Genomic DNA, 20644 nt, shown 5'->3' with positions numbered 1-20644 from the left:
GTTCCGCGTGTGTGGTCGCGGTCCCTCTGTCCTGCTACGTTCCGGTGGACGCTTCGGTTCGGAAAATTGCCAACAGCTGTTCCGGAGTGTGCCGGCAACCGTTCTTGTCCAGTACGATCGTCTTTTGGCGTGATTTCGAACCTCGATCCAGGCTGACGTCACTTTTCCGAAGTTCCAGCAGTTTCGAGAGATATTTGATCAGCTCCGTGTTGGCCTCACCGTCGATCGGTGGCGCGGCTGTTGAATTCACATAAAAGCAGTCTATTAGAAGGCCGATCGGCGTTTGCTGGTCCATGCTTACCGATCTGACAGCCAATGCCTTCTTCGCTAACGTCGGTTATGCCGCTCGTTTTCGCACCCGGTTTGGCCAGAATTTTTATGATCAAATTACCGGTCTTACCATCGACTAGGATGGGGCCGGTCGTACTGGGGGTCGTAGCTTCACCGGTGGCCACCGATTTGGCGTTTTTGCCACCTTTACTGGCACCCTTTTTGGACATGGTCCGTAGCGCCGTCGTCGATTGAAACCGAGCCGGAGTTGATGTTTTGGCGAATGTTTTGATGAGTTGGATCATCAAAGCAACCAGAGGAACTTGACACTGGGTCTCGATTGGGGTTTGTTTACAAACAGCTGATTTTGACAAGCGCTGGGATGGCGAAAAGGCCATAAAAATTAGTGATTAGGAAGGAATGTTTTGTTGATCACCTGGCATCGTTTTCGTGACGACCGATTGATACGAAAGGACTTACTTGCTCTTACACAGAAAAGTGCGTCATTGTGAAGGTTTTTTTAAACATTTTTTGGCGTGAGTATACACCGCACCTTATCAGAAAAGGGAAGAAAGTTGCTCTCGGTACCGTAAGGTGGCCTTATTCGGTTCGGAGGCTGACCTAGTTACGCTCCTTGCGCATCATTATCAAACCTACTCGATCATCATATTGGCTTTTGTGGCGGTCCGCGCTTAATCGTAAACCGGTGTATTGCGGTCGTTGGCGTGTTGCAAAAAACGGCCGATAAACAATGCATGCAAGTAACTGAATGGCGCAGTAAACGGAAGTCGCTGCACCGTTGAAGTGGACACTAGAGCCTACGGTGGCTTCGGGAAGCGTGTGACAAGTGATTGCACGAAAGTTTGCAAGCTTCGTCCTTTTTTGAGCACCGTTCGGCTGCGGGCGAAGCAAGCTCGGGGAACACAAACCTTACATAAGGTCCTTCCGAGCCGTCCGATCGGCACCCCTGCCGGGCGATATACAAAACAAACTGCGCGTCGCCCATCGAAACGGTTGTCGATCGTGATCGGGAAGCAAATTAATCGAGTGTATGACTGCCGGACATTGATATAGTTTTCCGAGTGGCCGTCTTTAGTTGGTTTTTGTTTCGTTTAGCCCGATTTCCGTGTTTACTCTTACCGGGGAATGAATCCGGCGTTTCGTCAGTTTTTCGCAGTGCTTCCATTCGCCGTCGGGCGCGGCTCGTTGGTGCGGTGTGGCCGGACCAGTGCTCGGCAGCTGAAAGGAGTACTGTTAACGCAGCGTCGCGATCCGCGTGTGCTCGGAGCATTATTCTCAGCCCAGCGTCGGTACTGTTGCTTCGAAATGAAGCCCAAGGTGTACGTGACACGAAACGATTACGCCCGAATTGGGTTGGATTTGATTAAAGAGGAGTAAGTGGGGATAGATCGCTTTGGGTTCGCTTTCTTCGTTGAAGCTGTACGATGCCCACTTTTAGGTGCGATATTTCACTGTGGGACGAATCGTATCCAGTGCCGCGCGATGAGTTCCTAAAGAATGTGGCCGGTAAGGATGCGATCTACTGCTCGTTGAACGATCGCATCGATAAGGAGCTGCTCGATCAGGCTGGGCCGAATCTGAAAGTCATTTCAACGATTTCCGTCGGGTAAGGATCCGGTGAGACTGACATTGTGGCCGCAAACTGTCACAATTTTTTCCCCCTATTCTTCAGCTACGATCATATCGATGTGAAGGAGTGCAAACAGCGAGGAATTCGTGTCGGATACACGCCGGATGTGCTGACGGATGCGACAGCGGAACTAACGGTTGCCCTATTGCTGGCCACCGCCCGACGGATGTTTGAGGCCAACAAGCAGGTGCACACGGGTGGTTGGAAATCATGGTCACCGATGTGGATGTGTGGTCGGAGCGTGAAAAACTCCGTCGTAGGAATCTTCGGGTTCGGACGCATCGGTCAGGAGGTGGCGAAACGGTTAGCTCCGTTCAAACCGTCCACCATTCAGTTCACGAGCCGTACGGACAAATTCCTGACCGCCGAGGATCTCGGCGTGACACAGGTTCCGTTTGATGAGTTGGTTGAGACGAGCGACTTTCTCATCATCGCGTGTTCGTATAACGTAGAGACGGCGAACCTGTTTAACGATGCCGTGTTCTCGCGCATGAAACCGTCGGCCATACTGATCAACACGAGTCGCGGCGGCGTGGTAGAGCAGCACGATCTGATTCATGCGCTACGGGCGGGCAAAATAACGGCAGCCGGACTGGATGTGACCACACCCGAACCGCTACCCCTCGACAATCCGCTGCTAACGCTACCGAATGTGGTGCTATTGCCCCACATCGGAAGCGCAGATATTGAAACACGCATCGAAATGTCGCGCATAACGGGATGCAACATACTGGCCGGCTTGAAGGGTGTAAAGATGCTGTCGGAAGTTTAAGATGCCCTCGACTTTTCAGAGCTCGTTTAATGGGCTGTTCCTTGGGGCATATTGTTATACTGTACTTGGAAATAAATAAATAAGAACGATGACTCCGATCCGATTTTTTATCGTCACTCACATTGTATTTTTAATCCTTCAAATACGCCCATCCGTTTGTTTTCGGCCATCGTGCGCTCCTTAACTACCTACTCGCATCGGCGGGGAAACCAGTATGACGCCGTCTCCACGCACGAACAGCATCGGGATGGTACGTTTGGTTGTCTTGTACACCTCCTCGTACGTTTCCTCGTCGATTTCCACCGTCGTTACGGTTTCCTCCGCATCGCCCAGCACCATATTGAGATGTTGGTCAAACGCCTACGGTACAGTGCAAGAGTGAGTGCTATTCGAACCGATCAAGGTGGCCACTATTCTTACGTGCAATCGTCCACGCAGCTCGCGTTCGTTGCGCATCTTAACGTAGATTTTTTCATCCAAACTAAGCCGGATTAGATCTAGCGGTTCCTTCACCGGGATAATGGGCATCTGGTGAAGAGAAGAAAATATTAAATTGATATGTGGACACGAACGCCCTTTGCTTGTAGCCGCAGCCTTACCTGCTCTTCTTCGGCCATTTCTGTGGCTGGTATAATGTAAGCGAAATGAAAAGTTAATTGTAAACTCCACAAATCAACTTGCACTTTTGGCTTCACGCAAAGTTTACGGACGCCGGCAGAAGTTTGACATTTACGAACGTAAACAAAACATGACAGCACCCTGACTTGCAGGGTTGTCGTGTAGGATGTAGTAAACCTACCGCGAGAAAGAGCCTTTGTTTAAAAGATCGACCGTCCAAAACAATTCCGTCGGAGTTTGTATGACCTTCGCTAACGATGGTAAGTCGAAATTCTAGGCAAGCTCAATCGAATCCGCTGTTAAACAAATTTCTTGCCAGGGGTAGCTTTAAAAAACAGTTGTTGGCCTAATGCGCAGGGCCGATGTTGGCTCTATCGTACATCAAGGCCGCATGGTGCTGTCAACACGAGTGAGAAATGTAAACATGTGCTTATTAGTTTCGTTTGGCCGTACCGCGAGACTTTGAGGGCATTTTGTGCTTCGAAAACCTTTTTGGGGCGGTTAAATACTAGCAAAACGGTCCCATTACCTGACAAACACTAGCAGCAAGGTGTTAATAATTTTTGGTGAGTAAAATTTGTGGCCAAACCTGCGTTATCTTTCGTGCATACCGTGCGCGGCGCATTGGCCGGTAGCCGACAGAAAATGTGCTACGTTATTCTGTCCGTTTAACACCCACGCTGCGTTTGTGCGCCCCAATTCGAATGAGATCCAGAAAATTGTTGTTTATCTCACAGTTTAATGGTGGAATAAATGACGAATTTGGTGCATCGCGCACGGTGGATTCGCTTGATCGCCCGGCTGTGAACATAACCTCACTTACTGTTATTATTTACGTTCTCTTCTCTCGGTTTTAGTTTGTACGCGATGAGTTTTCGTGGTCGTGGAGGTGGCCGAGGCGGCGGCGGCGGTTTCGGCGGAGGTGGCGGCGGCGGACGTTTCCGCGGTAATCGCGGCGGTGGCGGAGGGGGCCGAGGTGGAGGCGGGCGAGGAGGTTTCAATAATCGTAGTTTCGGCAACCGGGACGAGGGCCCGAAAAACATTATCCCGCTCGGATTCTACGACTACCCGTGCCAGGAGGATCTTGTGGCGAAGGTGGAGGTCGAGAATGTGCCGTTCTTTAATGCGCCCATCTATATGGAGGGTGAGAAGCAGATTGGCAAAGTGGACGAAATATTTGGCCATCTGAAGGATTTCTATGTGTCGATAAAGCTGATGGACAACATGAAGCCGGATGGCTTCCAGCCGAAACAGAAGCTTTTTATCGATTCTGCCAAGCTGCTGCCGTTGGCAAGATTCCTGCCAGGAAATCAGACACGGCGGCCGGGCGGTCGAATTGGTAAACCCGGCGGTGGCCGTGGCGGCGGTCGTGGACGTGGCGGCGGTGGTGGCTTCGGCGGAGGTGGCTTCCGTGGCGGAAGAGGAGGCCCTGGAGGCGGCGGTGGTGGCTTTAGAGGACGCGGCGGCGGTGGAGGCCGAGGTGGCGGTGGGTTCCGCGGCGGAAGAGGTGGTGGCGGTGGTGGTGGCGGCGGTGGCAGCAACCGTTGGTGAAGCCTTGGGTTGTTTAAACGTTCCGTGCGGTTTGATCGTAAGTGTAACTGTGGACCCTACACTGACCAGAGTAGAATTGTGAATAAGTGCTTAATGTTTAAGAGAAAGGAAAATACAAACGTTGCGTCTTCGCTTCAGAACACGCCCAATCGACTCCAAAGTGGGAAAAATCCTTCTGTTTTTAATGTTTATCTTCATTTTTATTCGTTTTTTCGCCTTTAAAATTATTTAATCTGAAATAGCTTAGATGCGCACCGTTGGACAACCGTTTTCGGCCCGAACACGACAACGAGATCGTCGCGAATTACTTTACGTAGCATCTGGTGATTAGGAGAGCGCCGCTAGGACGATTCTGCGGCATATTCCGATCGGCAAACCGGACAGCAGCGTTTCTCCACCAACCATCGATCGATACACTCGCCGTGAAACTGGTGACTGCACGGTGGCAAACGTTTGCTACGATTATCATCGATTAGCTCCAAACAGATGGGGCACACCAACGTTACCTCTTTGATGTTGGTAGGGTTTCTTTGACGAGGAACGAAAGCAAGCGATTACGAGAAATGACCGAATAGGTGGGGCGGCATCAACACAAATCACACCAAACTTACCCATTTGTTTGGCATTCCGAAGGTAACGTGCCCGGTGACAGAAAAATGGCCAAAAATCGGAGAAACTCGAATTCATTGTCCCGACAGAACTGGAAGCGCAGATCGCGTTCGTCACTGTACTGACGATCGGTCGTGAAGCAGTGCCGGGCTACTAGATGTCCGCCGAGCCCTTCACCGTTTGCTACGAAGGATGCGCCTCCATCCAAACGAAAGCACACGCAAACGGGGCAGCGAACATCGGCCGACTCCTCTGGCCCTTCAGCGGTTTGCTGGTGAACGGAGCAAAAGTGGCCATATAGTGCCTCGATAGTAAGACGATCGTGGCCACAGTGTGGACAGGTGTAGATATCCGGGGCGTCGTACTGGTCACGGTTCGCCTTACGGGCGTACTTTGCCAGAAGCTCGTCGTACGAAATTATCCGTTGTAAAGGATGCGTTAGTGCGGCACACGATGCACTGGACTTTGGACACACCAGACAGCTTAGCGTGCGGCCATTGAGGTAAACTACAAAACCAACACAATTAATCGATCCCGTTCAGTCAGCCCGTAGATGCCTTTGTTTTTGAGGTACTTACTGCTCATTGCTGAACGTAGCGGCGCTTGGTGCTCTAGCTCCATCTGACGCCGAACCTAACGATGATATGCGGAGCAAAGAGCATTGTAATGGGAAAGAGTATGGCTTGAATCGATCCGAACCGCAGATAACAACGTCGGTATAGAGTGAACGTAATGACCGCGTGCGTAAACAAATAAACATTTCGCACTCGTGAAACAGTAAATGGCCGATGTAGTGATATGGCATAGGAGGGGCACAAGTGTTTGCCATCTGGATTCGAAGTGGAATTAGTTGAATGGGACAGCTCTCCAAAGAGTTAAGAACAAGCTCAACAAAAAGATGCCTCAGCTCTAGCCTAATTGTTGTTTCATTGTGCCGGCATTCCGGTAGCTACTGACAGCATTTTAATTAGCGTTTTATAATCAATTCGCTACAAAAAAGTATCATTCTAAAAACATTCTCTCCTTTCACGAGATGGAAAAAATGAATGGAAGAATAGCATTTTTCAAGTTCGGTGTACTCGCCCATTGACTGGATCCGTGAGCTTCTGAAGTGGAAAATGATGATGGGCGCCTCGGTGGGGTGGTCGCACCTTGAATTCCCCTTCGGAAAAAGGGGAAAATCACTCGTGGTGAAGCTTCGTAGACGAATTTCCCCTCCGAATTTTCCGGAACGGAAAATTCACCACACTCGCCAAAGAGAGAGTAATGTGTTAAAAGCCTTCTTGGATTGAAGCGGACTGCGAGCCACCAGTTGCGGGGCTTGTTTCACCAGCGCCGGATGTAACCCGGCTTCCGGCTGCCCATTTCCGGAGGCGGCATTTGTCGCATAAATCACGGTGAACGATTTTGAACGTGAGTGACAGGATGTGGCCGAGTGACGCGATTTCCATCCCTCAACGAGCCCATCTCGAGCCTGCTTTCCAATCGGTGGCCGTGTGGGGAGACTTCCGGTGTCACTGTTATTGTTGTTGCGCCGAACGTTTACGCTTCCTTTGTGACAGCCATTCGAACTCGATTACGTAGAGTTTTTTGTCCGTACATTCTCATTTAATTTGCCTTCCACGAATTCTACGTACTGGGATGCTCCGCAGACTACGGTTGCTTGCTGTTGCTTGCATGTGGCCAGCGGAAAAAGGATGCTATCAAAGGGATGAAAAATGGATATGTGCCATAACCCACCAAGGAGAAGAACGTCCGTTTGTCACACTCGGATGCTGGAGTTTTGCTGAAGGGATGTCACGAAGGAGAAATCCCTCAAAAGCGCGCGCCGTGTCGGCATACAACAAAACGTGTCAAATAATTAAAACGTGCCCGTACCGTGGAAACATTGTTTTCAATACTTCATTTTTTCAACTACTCTTGCCACGTTTTTTGTCCTGCACGTTGCACTTATGGTTGCCGAAGCTATTTAGCCTGTTTGTGTATGCCATTAGCGGAAACCAGCACCTAAATGGGTGCGTGGAGCAAAAACATGGCGGGCAAAAGTATCGACCATTAGGGCTCTCCTTTTTACCTCTCAAAAAATCTTTTTGGCCAATACTCTGCAGGAGCCAGGACGAAGCATAATGAAGGGAAAAAAAAACTAATCCGAATATTCATCGTAGGCTTTCGCTTCCGCTTCCACTGACTGCACGGTGCTCGTTATCGTGGCCCTAAAAGTGGATGCCAACATATGCACGTTTTTGTCTACTAGCCAAAATTTGTCATCAGGCGGTAACATTATCAAACAGGAAAAGGGACCTTTTGCATGATTCCATTTCATGTATACGAAAGTTGGTTCGTTTTGGACCGAACCAACTACATTGAACTACTGGCCATCTGTATCAGGAGGTGTGATTTAATTCAGATCATACGGTCAATGTGTTAGCGATTAGCGAACAAGCGCTGGGAATTTACGGCATTATGGCGAGACTCGACACCCACTCGGTTTTCCATCATCGGCCAGCACCCTTAAATCGGTCGATGCCCACAGCCCAGCGGACGGCGAGTTCAATTACCATCATTCCCGCGACACGGTGCCGGAAAGGAGTGAAATGAACCATTTTGAAATCGAATTAATATTCAACTCCGGGATTTAAACCGTCCCTTTGGGGTTTCGGGTGGGCGAGCTCGGTCAGGGCCATTGATTTATGCCCATGTAAAATTGAAAACGACGGAGCAGCCGAGAACCGGTAGTCGCGCGGTTTGTAACCTGCTCGTTGGCCGGTTCCCCCGAGGAATCGAAGCCTCGAATGTTTGAGGTGAAGTTAAAGTTGGATCAATACAATGTTCCCGATTGTGGGTATAACTTTTGGGAACTTGACATGTTACCTCGCTTCAGCACCAGAACATCTAGGCAAGTTTTGAGGCAAGCGAAAAATTGAAAGGCAGAGGGTTTCATAACGGTTTCGTTCCATTCGAGCCGAATTTCAATATAAAATCACGCTTTTCAATTTCTCATGATTTCTATTGGCGTCAATGAACTACATTCTGCAAAAAAGCAAATAATCGCTTTAGTGCCGAAAAGCTGAGTACTACCAACAAAAACCCCGTGCAGAAATACCCCACAAATATTGACTGTGCTGTTTGCTGAAACGCCAAAGAAATGTATTCCTAATGATTAGGGATATTTCTTCCGATTTGTTTTTGTCCCCATCGAAACACTGGCCGGGATGGCGGGCCAGCATCTGATTCTACATCGCCAGTGACAACCTACTGTCGAAACGGAGGCGTTTCGATGTGGCTGATTTATTTATTTGTCCCTTGTCCGCCGGCCGGCTATTTATTCGCCATTTCTTCGAGCACTCGCCCCAACCGCTGTGGAGATGTCCTTGGAGGATTTTGGTTTTGTGTAAACTCGGTTTGGTTTGCCCACTGTATTTATTGGTTCCAACACACGGAAGTGGTCTGGCTCGCTGGGCGTGTGGTTTTTGGATGGTCTTCCGGTGGGGGCAACATGATTACAGCGCAATATTTGCATCCATTGCGAAATTTGTTTACAAACGGCGAATCAAAACGTTCGACGAAGTCCGCAAATGTCCGATCAATGACGAAATGAAATAAACGCGCCTCCGGTTCTGTAGAAATCAAGAATTGCAATTGAGTTGTTCCGGAAAACACTCACTTGCTCCATGCTTGTGCCGTTAATTTGGTCCAAACTACACTCGTTCCTAGGAAAGGCCACTCGAAGTTTGGTTTTTGTGGGCAGCACTAAACAACAACCCGTCAAGTCAATGTCGATGAAGTGCACTCTTTCGAAATTAATTTGGCAAAATAGACAGCATCAGCGTTCATGTTGATGAGAGTACATCAAAGCACTGTTGGATCGTTAATGCACTCCACTCAAATAGACAGATACGAAAAGGACTTTTATTGGGCATCTGCCGCTGGGAATTCGCTTCCATCAAATTGAACACATCCTGTCGTGGCTTCATATGTCACCTGTAGCCCCCGAGGGAACTAGAGAAGCTACCCGTGGTCTTTTCAACCGGTTCCGCTCCGTATTGAAGCGGAGGCTTAAATATTTGCCAACGATTCGAAACCGGCCACAGAAAAAAAAAACCCGAAAAGACGATTCTCCGCCGAATGTCAGCGCACAGCACTTCGTTCGGATCGGACGGATTCATATCAAAGGAAGTGACGACTGGCATGGCATGTCCTTTGTTTTCACGATAGTATCCTCTTTCATGCCGAGAGCGACGTTCGAAAAATTGGATTGACGGGGGCTTTTGAAACCCGTCCAGGCGCTAACATCTTTGAACCGAATGGGAAAAATGACACGAGACCAATATGCCGTCACGCTTCGAGCAAAAATCAACCAGATGTGTTTAAACGCCAAATTCTTTAATCATTCAAATTCGACACGCACTTATTGCATTTGCCGTAACGTAACGTGTAATGCTGCTCGTAAGGTGAGCTAGCGACGTAAATTTTACAAATTGCTTGACGTTGTTTCGTATGGCAACGATTTCGAAGTTCTAAGCACTGCATGCCAATGGCACAACAAAATGGATTCCTTCATTCACTTCGCTTTCGAATGGATGCTACATTAGCTCCATTCGATTTCACGGTGTCCCGACATCGATTAACCGATCGTTTTTAAAACAATGCCTCTATCAGATTTCTCGAAAAGCAGCGCTACCAAGGTTCAGATTGGTTCATGAACGGTGGTGTGCGACTTGCTATGGCTATTTACTAGGATCTCATTTCCTACGGGTCTGCTCGAGCTTCGAGTGACGGGAAGAAAATCAACATGATCAGGAAACAAAGCAACAGCAAAAAATGGGCCAAAAAAGTTGGGAGAAAAATCGAATTAGTAAAAAATCGCCTCCCATCAGTCTTCAGCCCGCCCTCGTGACAATACTTTAGGCCGCACGATCCGTGACACGCTGTCATCAATTTTTGCGCCTGTCATCGTCCTGTTGCCCGGGCCTGCCGTGTACTGCTGCATGTAAAAAGGGAGATTTTAAAATTCAATCTCCAAACAAAAAAAAAGCAAATATTTCTTTCGGACACCCGGAAAGGCGACACCGTGAAGTTAATAGATCCCTCACTGGCCCGTCCGGGTGATGAAAAGCTAAAGTACGATCGAAAACGTTCATTTATCTTGCCAGTTTTCCGTGGCGCATCTGCGTTGGGTACATTAATTAAGAAAGCTTTTCGGATGGCAGACTTGACGTACAGCGGGGATCCGCGGGGAGTGGCACCACGGCTAACGCACCGGCAGAAATTAGCAACTCACACGCAGCCCGCTCTGTAGGAGGCAAAATAACCATAGGGGACACAGTTTGATGAATTATCTTGGCTTCGTGAGCCCTCCGGGTCTTTGTGCGGCCTGAGAATTTGGGGTTGACAAATTTTAAGCACCACCGCTACATTTAGCTACGATGGAACCGCTTGGTCACGATGGGTTGAAGCAATAGGCTGAGTTAAGGCATAATTACTTTGAATTAGGGCGAAACCTACAAAACCGGCGTAGCGTTTAGGCAACAATTTTGTTTGTTCCAAAAAAGGAACATTCCATTGAAAAATGTCGCTTGTAGACAAGCTGTTTGTAAACAAAATGCCCGTTTTCGAATCATGGCCACTGCATGCTGTTGCAACCCACAGCCGCCGTTTGTGCCGCCAATGTTTCCGGGCGATTAGGAGTGGAGATGGGGGAGGCTGAAAATTTGTCCCCGCTTCGGATGTTCGCGGGCTATTAAACCGCCATACACGTCCGAAGATGTTCCGTCGTCTTGGTCCCAAATCGGTTCCGTTGCGCCAAATTTGAACCAACCGGTGGTCGGTGGCAGGTCAGCAGATTTTGTTTTGTTTCGCACGGTTATGTTGTCCCGAAGCGCGCTCGGTGGCAGCCATTTTGGTTGAAATATGGCCCGCGGTGCCTGAATATCATTACCACACCATAAAGCACATCTGCTCCGGCGATAACGCATAATGAATGATGGCAAATATTTACGTTCTAGTGCAGCTTCCCACTTAATGAGTTTTCGTGATACCTGGGCCGCCAAACCGTTCGCTGTTAGCAGAGTGTGATACACATAGCATTAAAACGTGAATTTGGTTAGATTCAAAAAACGGTTAAAACAATGGCAACATCAAATGACCATGGTGGTAAACCGATACATAGAGCCAACATTGAACAGACAGCGCGCTCGTGTTGTTTCTACAAACGATGGGTCTTTGATTATTACAAAGTGTTTTAAATTAAGTGTTAAATCCATCCACTTGATGGCATTGGCCGACTGCGGTGGATCCTTTTTCGGTTTGAATGTTGTTTGAAAAGATATAATCTAATTGCAGAACCACAAGGACCACAGATCGCCAAGCTCGGTTCTGCGAAACGAAAAAGGTAACCTCGTAACCGAAAAGAAACCTCGCGGACACTTCTATGTAATAAAGTATTTCGTTCAACTGAATAGCAGTTTTAATTTGTACAAGCACATTACCACGAAACTGCGTTCAATTGAATGAAATGGATGCATGATGGACACAAAGTACTGTTTGGAAGTTGTTAACCCTACATTGGGTAAGAGAATCCGTCCCGTCCAAAGTGGCATAAAATTTCTCATTAATTTTAAATTTATTTTTTACAGGATTCCCTATTGCACCCATTTGGGCTCGCCTGTGGTTTGGCCGCCCGATAAAACTTTTAACTCAGGGAAAAGTATCATTATTCATATTCCAAGAATCGTAGCAATTGTTTTTCGATGAAACGTTCTAAAGTAAAAGGCCATTAATTAAAAACAGTTTTGATTCGAAACGAAAGATGATAGCAAAATCCCAATCTTTTTGCAAGAATCGGCTCGGAACCGGATCGTGCATACAAGAGATTGTGGTCCTTGCGTACCAAATTTGAGCATTTCAAGTCGATGTCGATAAAAAAATTCAATTAATTTCTGCGCCTATTACCGCGAAGCGAATAGAAAATGAGATCTCACCATCCGGTTGGTCCGGAATGGCTACACTTAAAGAGCCTGAATCTTAAGAATCGAACCTGAAGGTGCTATGAAAAGGTCAACAACGCCTTCCCGGTCTGGAAGGGGCGGAGAGACTTCCGAAAGACTTCCTTCCACTTGCCAAACCGCATACCATTCCGAGCTGATTGAAGCGGATTAAAAGAGCAATTTACCACACCTTCCGTTCGCTGGGCGTTTTTCCACCGTTAGTGAAGCCCCGGTGGGATTAGAAAACGTGACTCGAGTATTTAAACTTGCCGGCTTTCCACCGGGCGAGAAAAATACTGCCGCACAAACTAGCTTTTTGTCCCGGTCTACGGCGGATGAGATGCGTTCTTGAGCAACGAAAGCAAATATCATGAAAAATATGCTGAAACACCGAACAAACCATTCTAATGATGGATGAAAGATAGTAAATTGTACGAGTAAACGAAGAAAGGCAAGAAAGGCTGCTTGAAATGATAAAGGGCTGTGCGCAAAATGTCACGATTTTTTCCGTTGAGAATTTTCTTTCGGCGAGCACGGATTTCTTTCACAAGTGTCGGTGGCTCAAAGGCTGACGATAGCTCTGAACTACGGGATTAAAAGAACCTGGCGAACCTGGCGCACGGGGTTCCATAGACTGCTTGTTGCACTATTTACATAGAAATGATGGCACGCTTCCTTAGGAAACGGCGAGATACAATTGCAGGAAGTTCTCTAATGACGAATCACGGAGTTACCTTATCCAAGTATAGGTGGCTAAGAAAAGTTCACTTCCTGCAGAAGAGCGGCTAATGATGTGCGGCTGTTCAAAGCAACCTACCGTGCTGGGTGCTGCTCACCTTTCCCATCGTTACCATATTTAGCCTAGAGCCAGTTTCACATTTCTCAAACCATTATCAGTTTACCAAAGTTTGGATTATGGAAGCAAAATAATGGTCTTCTATGAAAAATTGTCGTTTTCTCCGACTTTTCGATCTGCATCGGAATGATTGGTATTGAATGCGCTAACATTACGTCGTTAAGCCCACAAACAACCCCCACGAGACGTGTTGTCGTGGAAACCGAAGGCTCGATTCGATAAGCTCAGTAGCTCCCCCAGCTGAGTAGCCAATTTCATTCCGCAATCTTCAAATCGTCAATTTCTCGCCTCGTAAACTTTATGTCTGTATCGATTGCGATTGCACCGGCGGTACCGAATGTAAAAATATCTTTCCTATGTTGTTGTGCTGTCGATTGCGTGTATTTCATCCCGCAAAGCTTCATAAATTGTGCATTACAATCCCTTCATTACACCCTATCGTATATTTGTTCTGGTTCTGGACCGTTTTATTTCTCCGGCGATGTTTATGTATCCGTTGGCCATCGGTGAATCACTGTTGCTGCCAAAAGACTACGCAAAAGTAGGTTTAAAGTTAGTTGGATAAATTAATTTATGTCACCCGACCACGACCAGCCTTACACGTGTGAAAACGGCCCCAACATCGCAAACCCGGTCCCTCTGGGAACTGGCAGCCCGTGAACTTCTTCGTGCTACCGGGTTAGGGTTGCTGAGCAAGAAAGTGTGCAAAATCAAAAACCTTGGTTTCCGTAAGACACCCGATAGCTAGGGACCTTCCTCCGAAGCTGGTAAAATGGAACAGACATGTGGTTTGGGTCACTGGTGAACCTCAAAGGAACTATGATTGAGGTTAACAATCGTGCGACCGGTGTCTTGGGGCCGGTTTGTGAAGAAAACGTTAAACTTACACCGGGGATGTCCTGTAATGTGGCGAAACTTTTATACTGACATCGTAACAACCTTCCATGGGAGGAGGGAATTGCCAAAGACAGAAGACATCACGGAACACGGTTCATGACAGCACGAAGCAGAACCCTTGGTAGGGATCGAAGTGTCTATCGAAGAGCGATCCTTCACTCTTTTGGGGCTGATTTTTAGATCGTAAGACAAAGATCCAAAAGGTAGGCATGCCTGCACCCCTATAATCACCCCGGGGTGAAAGTGTGAAAAAGGTTCGGTCGTTGGTTTTTGTTTCAAGTGGAATCATGTTTACGTACCTCGATTCAGCAGCTTTCGTGACACGAAATTAAATTGGTCACCCGGTAGCCCTGTCGGCAATTTGTCCACAGTCCGTAACTGTCGGGCACTATCGCAACGATGTTGAATAGGGTTGTTAATATGCTTAGGAAGAAACTGTTACTGTTCTGTGAATGGGTTTTACCTAAACTTTTGCTGACGACAGAACAAGTTGACTGAGACGAAACCACACAAAATCTTCATACGATACAGGCAAATGCGTTACACACCGACCACGCACCGCAATCAGCAACAAGCAGCCCTTCGAAAGACCGGAGCGCGGGCCCATTTGGATAAAATATTTTTATTGATCTCGGCGGAGATGCTATTCAAATATTGACGAAACCGCGTCGAGCGAAACGAATGGAATAAGGGATCCTCTACCAAAGATACCACGTTACTGAGAAGCTACGGCAGCCCGACAGGACGAGAGCGTTGAAGTAGAGCGTTGTTGAAAAGATTGAAAAATAGATGGACCGGCATCGGCAAGTCTTGAAACGAGTGGCGAACCGTCATTCAGAGACGCTAGTCCTATCTCCACGTGCCCCAAAAGGTAGAGCGAAGTTCTTTTGAGCAGTGAGAAAGTTTTCGAGAACCTTGCATTGTTGCTCCAAAACATTATGTTTTATGCAAACCGTGAACAGCACAGTGGTCCGGACCTCGTGATGCACTTTTTCACACGAGTTTACTCATTTTATTAGCAAAAGTTATTTAATATCTTCATAAAGCGTATGAAGTGCAAAAAGTGTTTATATACAAGGGCGGGACCAAAAGCGTGAAGCTTTAAAGTGGCCGAAACTCGGAAGCGACGAAACTGAATCAGCATCGTCAGATCTTCTTTTGGCCCTCAACTCGCTTCATGCATCGTAGGCACAAAGAATCGACGGTAGCCTCAGTTCGCATAAAAGTTAAGCCGTTCCGTTCTTTTTTTGAATTGTTTTACGCTAACGGATGCTCTCTTATGATATGGTATGCAAATGAATCATGCAGAGCACTCGTGCCATACGTACTGATCCTTAACAGATAGGCAATATTCAAATGTACATATCCCATCGACTAGATCTCGGGCAATACTTTTTAGCGAAGGTTTTGAAGGGGACAAAGTGAAGTACGACCACACGTCGTTCGTCAGAACACGTTGGCGACCAAAGTCCAATCGACTGATGGACCATTTTTATCATGTGTTGTCTGCAATCAAATGTTTACCGTCGTGGGCAGTGTCGGATCCGGTGCGTGGTTTTTTCCCGCTGTGAAAACGTTGCTTCCTATGTGTTTGCGTTTGCTTAGGAAAGTACACAAACGCGCGTGAAGTTAGGAAATCCTGAGCAACGCGCTACAAACATGGCTCCAGCACCTCCAGGAGCTGCGAAGGGTCTGCCGCTGCGCTTTGAATATTTAATAAAACACTTTGGATTTGCTTTACGATTGTTCTGGCTGAAATTGCCAAATCCGAAGCCCCCAGATCCGGGGGGTCTACTGCGTGTATGAGCGTCACAACAACGATGAACGTTGATACACGAAGATTTTACTTATAAGATATGCCTCATGTTTTTTTTGGGGGGGGGGTTAGCATTTAAAACTGATACGAGAGGCCGCCTGCGAAGGTTTACAACCGGGAACATTCCATAAACTCCACTGCAGCGACTCCAGAGCGAAGGATGTAAAAGAAGATTGCTTTCGTGCCGTTGCGATCCGTTTGACGCAATTCGAATGCTGATTTGGGTTCGTATTGCAGTAGTCCCTTTTCGCTGCAAGGAATCAAATATTGGGTCAAGTAAAAAGTTTCCGCCGATTTTTAACCAAATTTCAAACACAATTTTTTTTATTTATAAGAAACTTTATTAAAGCAAGTATGTGCCATTTTGATCGATAACCTTTTGTCATTTTTCTGGTAGCACCATAATTTCATCAGCATAGAACTTCGCTGGTTTAGAATGAAAAAATTGAGACACCTCCTTTTAACAGTCTTCTTTTGATCCTAACGTACGGCTATTAAGATGATTTTGCAGAGATCTGAACAGATGGTAATCTGATGGTGTAAGGTCAGGGCTATATGATGGATGCATTAAAACTTCCCAGCCAAGCGATCTCAATTGTTGCCTGGTCATCAAAGATGTGTGTGGCCTGGCATTGTCATGTTGGAACACAACGCCTTTTCTGTTGATCAATGCTGGATACTTTTTTGCAATTGCTTGGCTCAATCTCGTTAAATGTTGACAGTAGAGAGCCGAATCAATCGTCTGGCTATATTTCAGCACCTCAGAATGGATCACGCCCTCATAATTCCACCACACACAGAGCATCACCTTCCTGCGCGTCAATCCAGGCTTTGCCACAGTTTGAGAGGGTTTACCCTTCTTCGACCACGAAGATTTTCGCATATTATTGTCGTACGTGATCCATTTTTCATCAACAGTGATCAGTCGTTTCAGAAATGGGTCGATTTCGTTACGTTTCAGCAAAGACTAGCAGATGGAAATTTGGTGCATTAAATTTTTCACCGTCAATTCATGTGGCACCCAAACATCGAACTTCTTTTTGTGTCCAGTCTTTTTCAAAGGGTTCCAAACTGTTTTCTGAGCGATGCCTAACTCGTCAGCAATGGTATAGCTGCTAACATGCCGGTCTTGCTCAATCCTTTCCATAATTTCATCGACTTTTTTGGTATTCGGTCGACCGGAGCGAGATGCATCTTTGACATCGAAATTTGCATTACGGAAACGAGCAAACCATTCACGACCTGATTTTTCTGAATCAGCATCCTCACCATAAACTGCACAATTTTTTTTAGCTGTTTGCGACGCATTCTTCCCTTTTTTGAAATAATATTTGAAAATATGGCGAATTTCTTCCTTATTTTCACTCATTTTGTTGACGCTGTAACTTTTCAACTGTGTTTTTGATAGCAAAACTCTTGTTGACAAAAATGTAGCTCTGAGTGTCACCTATCAAACGCACATAATTTTTACCTGATGCGACGAGTGGTTACCGAATTAAATGTACGCCAACGCCATTTAGCGGAACATCGGCGGAAACTTTTTACTTGACCCAATAATACTGCAGGTTTTATTGTTAAGTAGTATGGGCATTTTAAATGAACATGTGTCAATACTATCTCGCTAAACACTCTTCTCGGAACACGGAGCACAAAGGGAACTCGTCATTCTAACTCCAACGCTGAACCTCAACAACGTAGCAACCGGGGAAGTAAAGAAAATTGATTCGTCAGTATGGCAATGCTGAGTGCTTTGATTGAAGCAAAAGCTTTGAGAAACCGTTGCTAGGGAAGCTGGGAACGGTGAAGTGTTTTTCGATTCCTAGAAAGTCAAATTAATTTCGTTGAACTACGTCTGCGTCTGAGATTGGTATGCTGCCGCATAGTACGCTTTCAAATCAAATCGGAACCTATTTCACGTGTACGTGTACGTAACAGATGCACCGGATGCAGGGATTAATATTGAAGCCCTACTCGAAGTCCTGTGAATTATTGAAGCCTCGCGTAACATCCTTTTGATGGAAAGCGCAGTTAAACGATTGAACGGAGCGAAACGGCTGCTCATCAGTTAACGTAAATAATTACTGAACCATGGGGCGGTTCCAGTTAGTGCAAAGTTTTCAACACTTTGTCGCTGGAATCCTTTGGCTAAAAGCTTAATTTTTGATTCCATTATTTCGCTCGAAAGTTTCGCTTCACGGTGGTCGGGCGGCGGAAATCAGCTCGGCTTTCACCCGGCACAATAAAGGGACCACCACCATCACCATCCGCTCCTCGATTCGCAGCGTCTGTAGCGATCCTTCACAGCACTCCGGTACTCACATAGGCATTGGTCCCAAAATAACAAACTCTACCCTCTAATTCTGTGTTCCCGGCGCTGGGTGGGAAGATTCTCAGAAGGATGTTGTCCTCCCGGTTCAGGGCGGGGGATGCCATTCCCATCCCAAACCTGCGGTACAGCGTCTTACGGCGGTGGGGTTTGCTTTGAACAACCGTCAGTACATCGGTCGCCACGGTGGACCGTCCGAAGATTCGATGTCCAACGGTGGCCCAACCCTTAAAGAAGTCGACGGAAGGCAGCGGTTGCTCTGCCCTGGGACAGGTAAAGCCGCCGCGGGTTTTAAAAGGTCGGATTTAGTGCGCAAAAGCGACAACCCGTTTAATTGTGTTTAGCAATAATCGCTTTAATTTATTACTAAACTTAACGAACCGGTCGCTATCGGATAACACCGACATTCCGCACAGTGAGTGAGGCATAATTATTGCTTGTTTACGATCTGCTGTGAACCCTTGTTACGAGCAAGTTTTACAAGGTTTTGGTGGTAGCTTTCGTGGTAGTGCCCATATTATTATTAAACATGATTTTCTCGTCCTTAATAGGACGTTGCCAGTTCAGTTGATAAATGGCTGATACCGCTGCTTATGAATGATCCTGCCAATTATGTTGTGTATTTTAAAAGTACGTTACTCTCATTTTACATACCTTTACGTTCGTCCGCAAACAGTATCCAGTCACATTTTGCCATCTCAATTACCCATGGGCGGGCAGAAGAGTGATGTGCCACCTTCGTTCCGTGTTGGTGGCAGTACTGTGGATCGCACCACATCACTCTTATTATGCTAATATACGGTAAGCACCTGCGGCTGTGGATGGTGTAACCTAATGTTGCCAGTCAGCAACGTGACCTCCACAGTTCACAGATTGTTCGTGACTGTCGCGCGGTGCACGAAACCAGCCCGAGGATTTACCTCTCTTTGAAGCAGTCGCCGAAAGTTGTTGAGCTTCTGGAGAAGGCAGCGGCAGAATGAGATTAATTAATATGATAAAGAAAAACCCCGTCTCGGTACTTGACATGTTGAGATTCATTCTATCGTCCGCCTGGCGAGCTTACACGAGGCCCCAACGCGTCTCAGATTTCGCGTTTGGGACAGAGCTTCTTGGCTTTTACGGATACCGTTGCTGCCGTCGGCTTCGTTCAGGCTGAGACGGGCGAAGCCAAGAGCACAAAATCGCATTACGCATTAATGTAGGGTCCAGAAGAATTCGTGTCAACGGACGCGCGGGTCACTAAAACTTGTCAAATGAGGGTTTTCTCGGGCTTCGGGCTTAGTATCATCGTGTCCAATCCGTGTAATGCTTCTGGTGTCCATTAAAACATTGTATCTAATTTACAGACCGTTTTTCAAAGAAGCCGAAATTGGCTTCGGACAGACGGGCCGTCGCAATTAAGCCGATGTCAGTGTTATTATGTGTAAATTTGGACTGAACCGTTTCGCTGGATAAACTGTTTCGTTACAAACTGGTTTCGCAGCATGACGAATTCCAAAAAGTACTTTCAAACAATTACAAAACCAAAATTGTGCTGTTCTTAAAAAGTTCTTCACGGCCGCCGGAGGCCGCACGATGATAAATAAGCCAGCGCAATTGAGACGGCCGGCAAGAACCGGCATGGAGCGGCATTTCCTACGAACAAGAAATAAACACCTAATTACCGTTTGAGTTGGACAGTTGCGTCTCGCGGGCTTCGGGTGCCATTCTCAATAAATCACGAGTCCGTACTGTCACGAAATGGGAGTCCTTATATTCCTGTGCCACAACCAGCGGAGCGTTTTTTATGGAGAATTCGTTTTGGCGGGACGAAAAATAATTGCCTAACACCGAGAAAAACGCTCTACAATAATTTGTATGCTCAGCAGAGTGTGGCGTAATACGAATGAAATCAGTCGTGTCATTGTTTCGGGAGCGGAAATCAGAAATGAATGCCCGCACGTGCGTCAACAACATAGTGCACGTTTATTTGGCGTTGCCATGGCGACAAAAAGAGCCATTAGCGAGCATTGTGAGCCGCCACTTGTCCATCGATAGTAGAGAGACCTATTGACCAATTACACTGAAAAGAGGGTAACGATTTTCAGTATGCTTTATATAATCATCCATTAGCATAGGTCAAAAATCAAACCGAAAACTAATTTTGCAATATTAAACGGTCCCGCTAAAAGCTCCCTCAATTGAAGCTTATTCCGCGACTGAGGAATTTGGTAAATTGTCGATTGATGGAAATTAGTTTGAACAACTTTCCTGTTACGGCACCAGCACCGATGGTCACTGGGAAAGGGCTCG

The 20644-nt window shown here is 46.9% G+C and overlaps 5 protein-coding genes across 5 annotated transcripts; 2 read left to right on the top strand and 3 right to left on the bottom strand.

Moving 5' to 3' along the window:
- Positions 1–25: 25 nt before the first annotated feature.
- LOC128271390 (UPF0235 protein C15orf40 homolog) lies at positions 26–1069 on the bottom strand. Its single transcript, XM_053008885.1, has 3 exons — positions 751–1069; positions 302–647; positions 26–237 (listed from the first exon to the last, which is right to left on the bottom strand). Exons 2-3 carry the CDS (start codon positions 573–575, stop codon positions 35–37), a joined length of 477 nt encoding a protein of 158 aa, XP_052864845.1. The 5' UTR covers positions 576–647; positions 751–1069; the 3' UTR covers positions 26–34.
- Positions 698–2783, top strand: LOC128271389 (glyoxylate reductase/hydroxypyruvate reductase). The gene is made up of 3 exons (XM_053008884.1): positions 698–1664; positions 1730–1897; positions 1964–2783. Exons 1-3 carry the CDS (start codon positions 1417–1419, stop codon positions 2691–2693), a joined length of 1146 nt encoding a protein of 381 aa, XP_052864844.1. The 5' UTR covers positions 698–1416; the 3' UTR covers positions 2694–2783.
- Positions 2784–2872: 89 nt separating this feature from the next.
- On the bottom strand, positions 2873–3383 carry LOC128273570 (U6 snRNA-associated Sm-like protein LSm3). The gene is made up of 3 exons (XM_053011564.1): positions 3293–3383; positions 3114–3221; positions 2873–3053 (listed from the first exon to the last, which is right to left on the bottom strand). Exons 1-3 carry the CDS (start codon positions 3308–3310, stop codon positions 2874–2876), a joined length of 306 nt encoding a protein of 101 aa, XP_052867524.1. The 5' UTR covers positions 3311–3383; the 3' UTR covers position 2873.
- A 795-nt stretch (positions 3384–4178) lies between these two features.
- On the top strand, positions 4179–4862 carry LOC128273246 (probable H/ACA ribonucleoprotein complex subunit 1). The gene has a single exon (XM_053011181.1). The coding sequence runs from the start codon at positions 4179–4181 to the stop codon at positions 4860–4862; it is 684 nt and encodes a 227-aa protein (XP_052867141.1).
- Positions 4863–5125: 263 nt separating this feature from the next.
- On the bottom strand, positions 5126–6116 carry LOC128273615 (uncharacterized). The gene is made up of 3 exons (XM_053011621.1): positions 6050–6116; positions 5474–5978; positions 5126–5390 (listed from the first exon to the last, which is right to left on the bottom strand). The coding sequence occupies exons 1-3, from the start codon at positions 6090–6092 to the stop codon at positions 5204–5206; spliced, it is 735 nt and encodes a 244-aa protein (XP_052867581.1). The 5' UTR covers positions 6093–6116; the 3' UTR covers positions 5126–5203.
- Between the last annotated feature and the right edge of the window lie 14528 nt (positions 6117–20644).

This window comes from Anopheles cruzii, chromosome 3 (genome assembly GCF_943734635.1).
Source record: "Anopheles cruzii chromosome 3, idAnoCruzAS_RS32_06, whole genome shotgun sequence".
NCBI classification, from domain to species: Eukaryota; Metazoa; Arthropoda; class Insecta; order Diptera; family Culicidae; genus Anopheles; species Anopheles cruzii.
The sequence above is the reverse complement of the archived record's forward strand: the minus strand, read 5'-3'. Positions and strand labels throughout refer to the sequence as shown.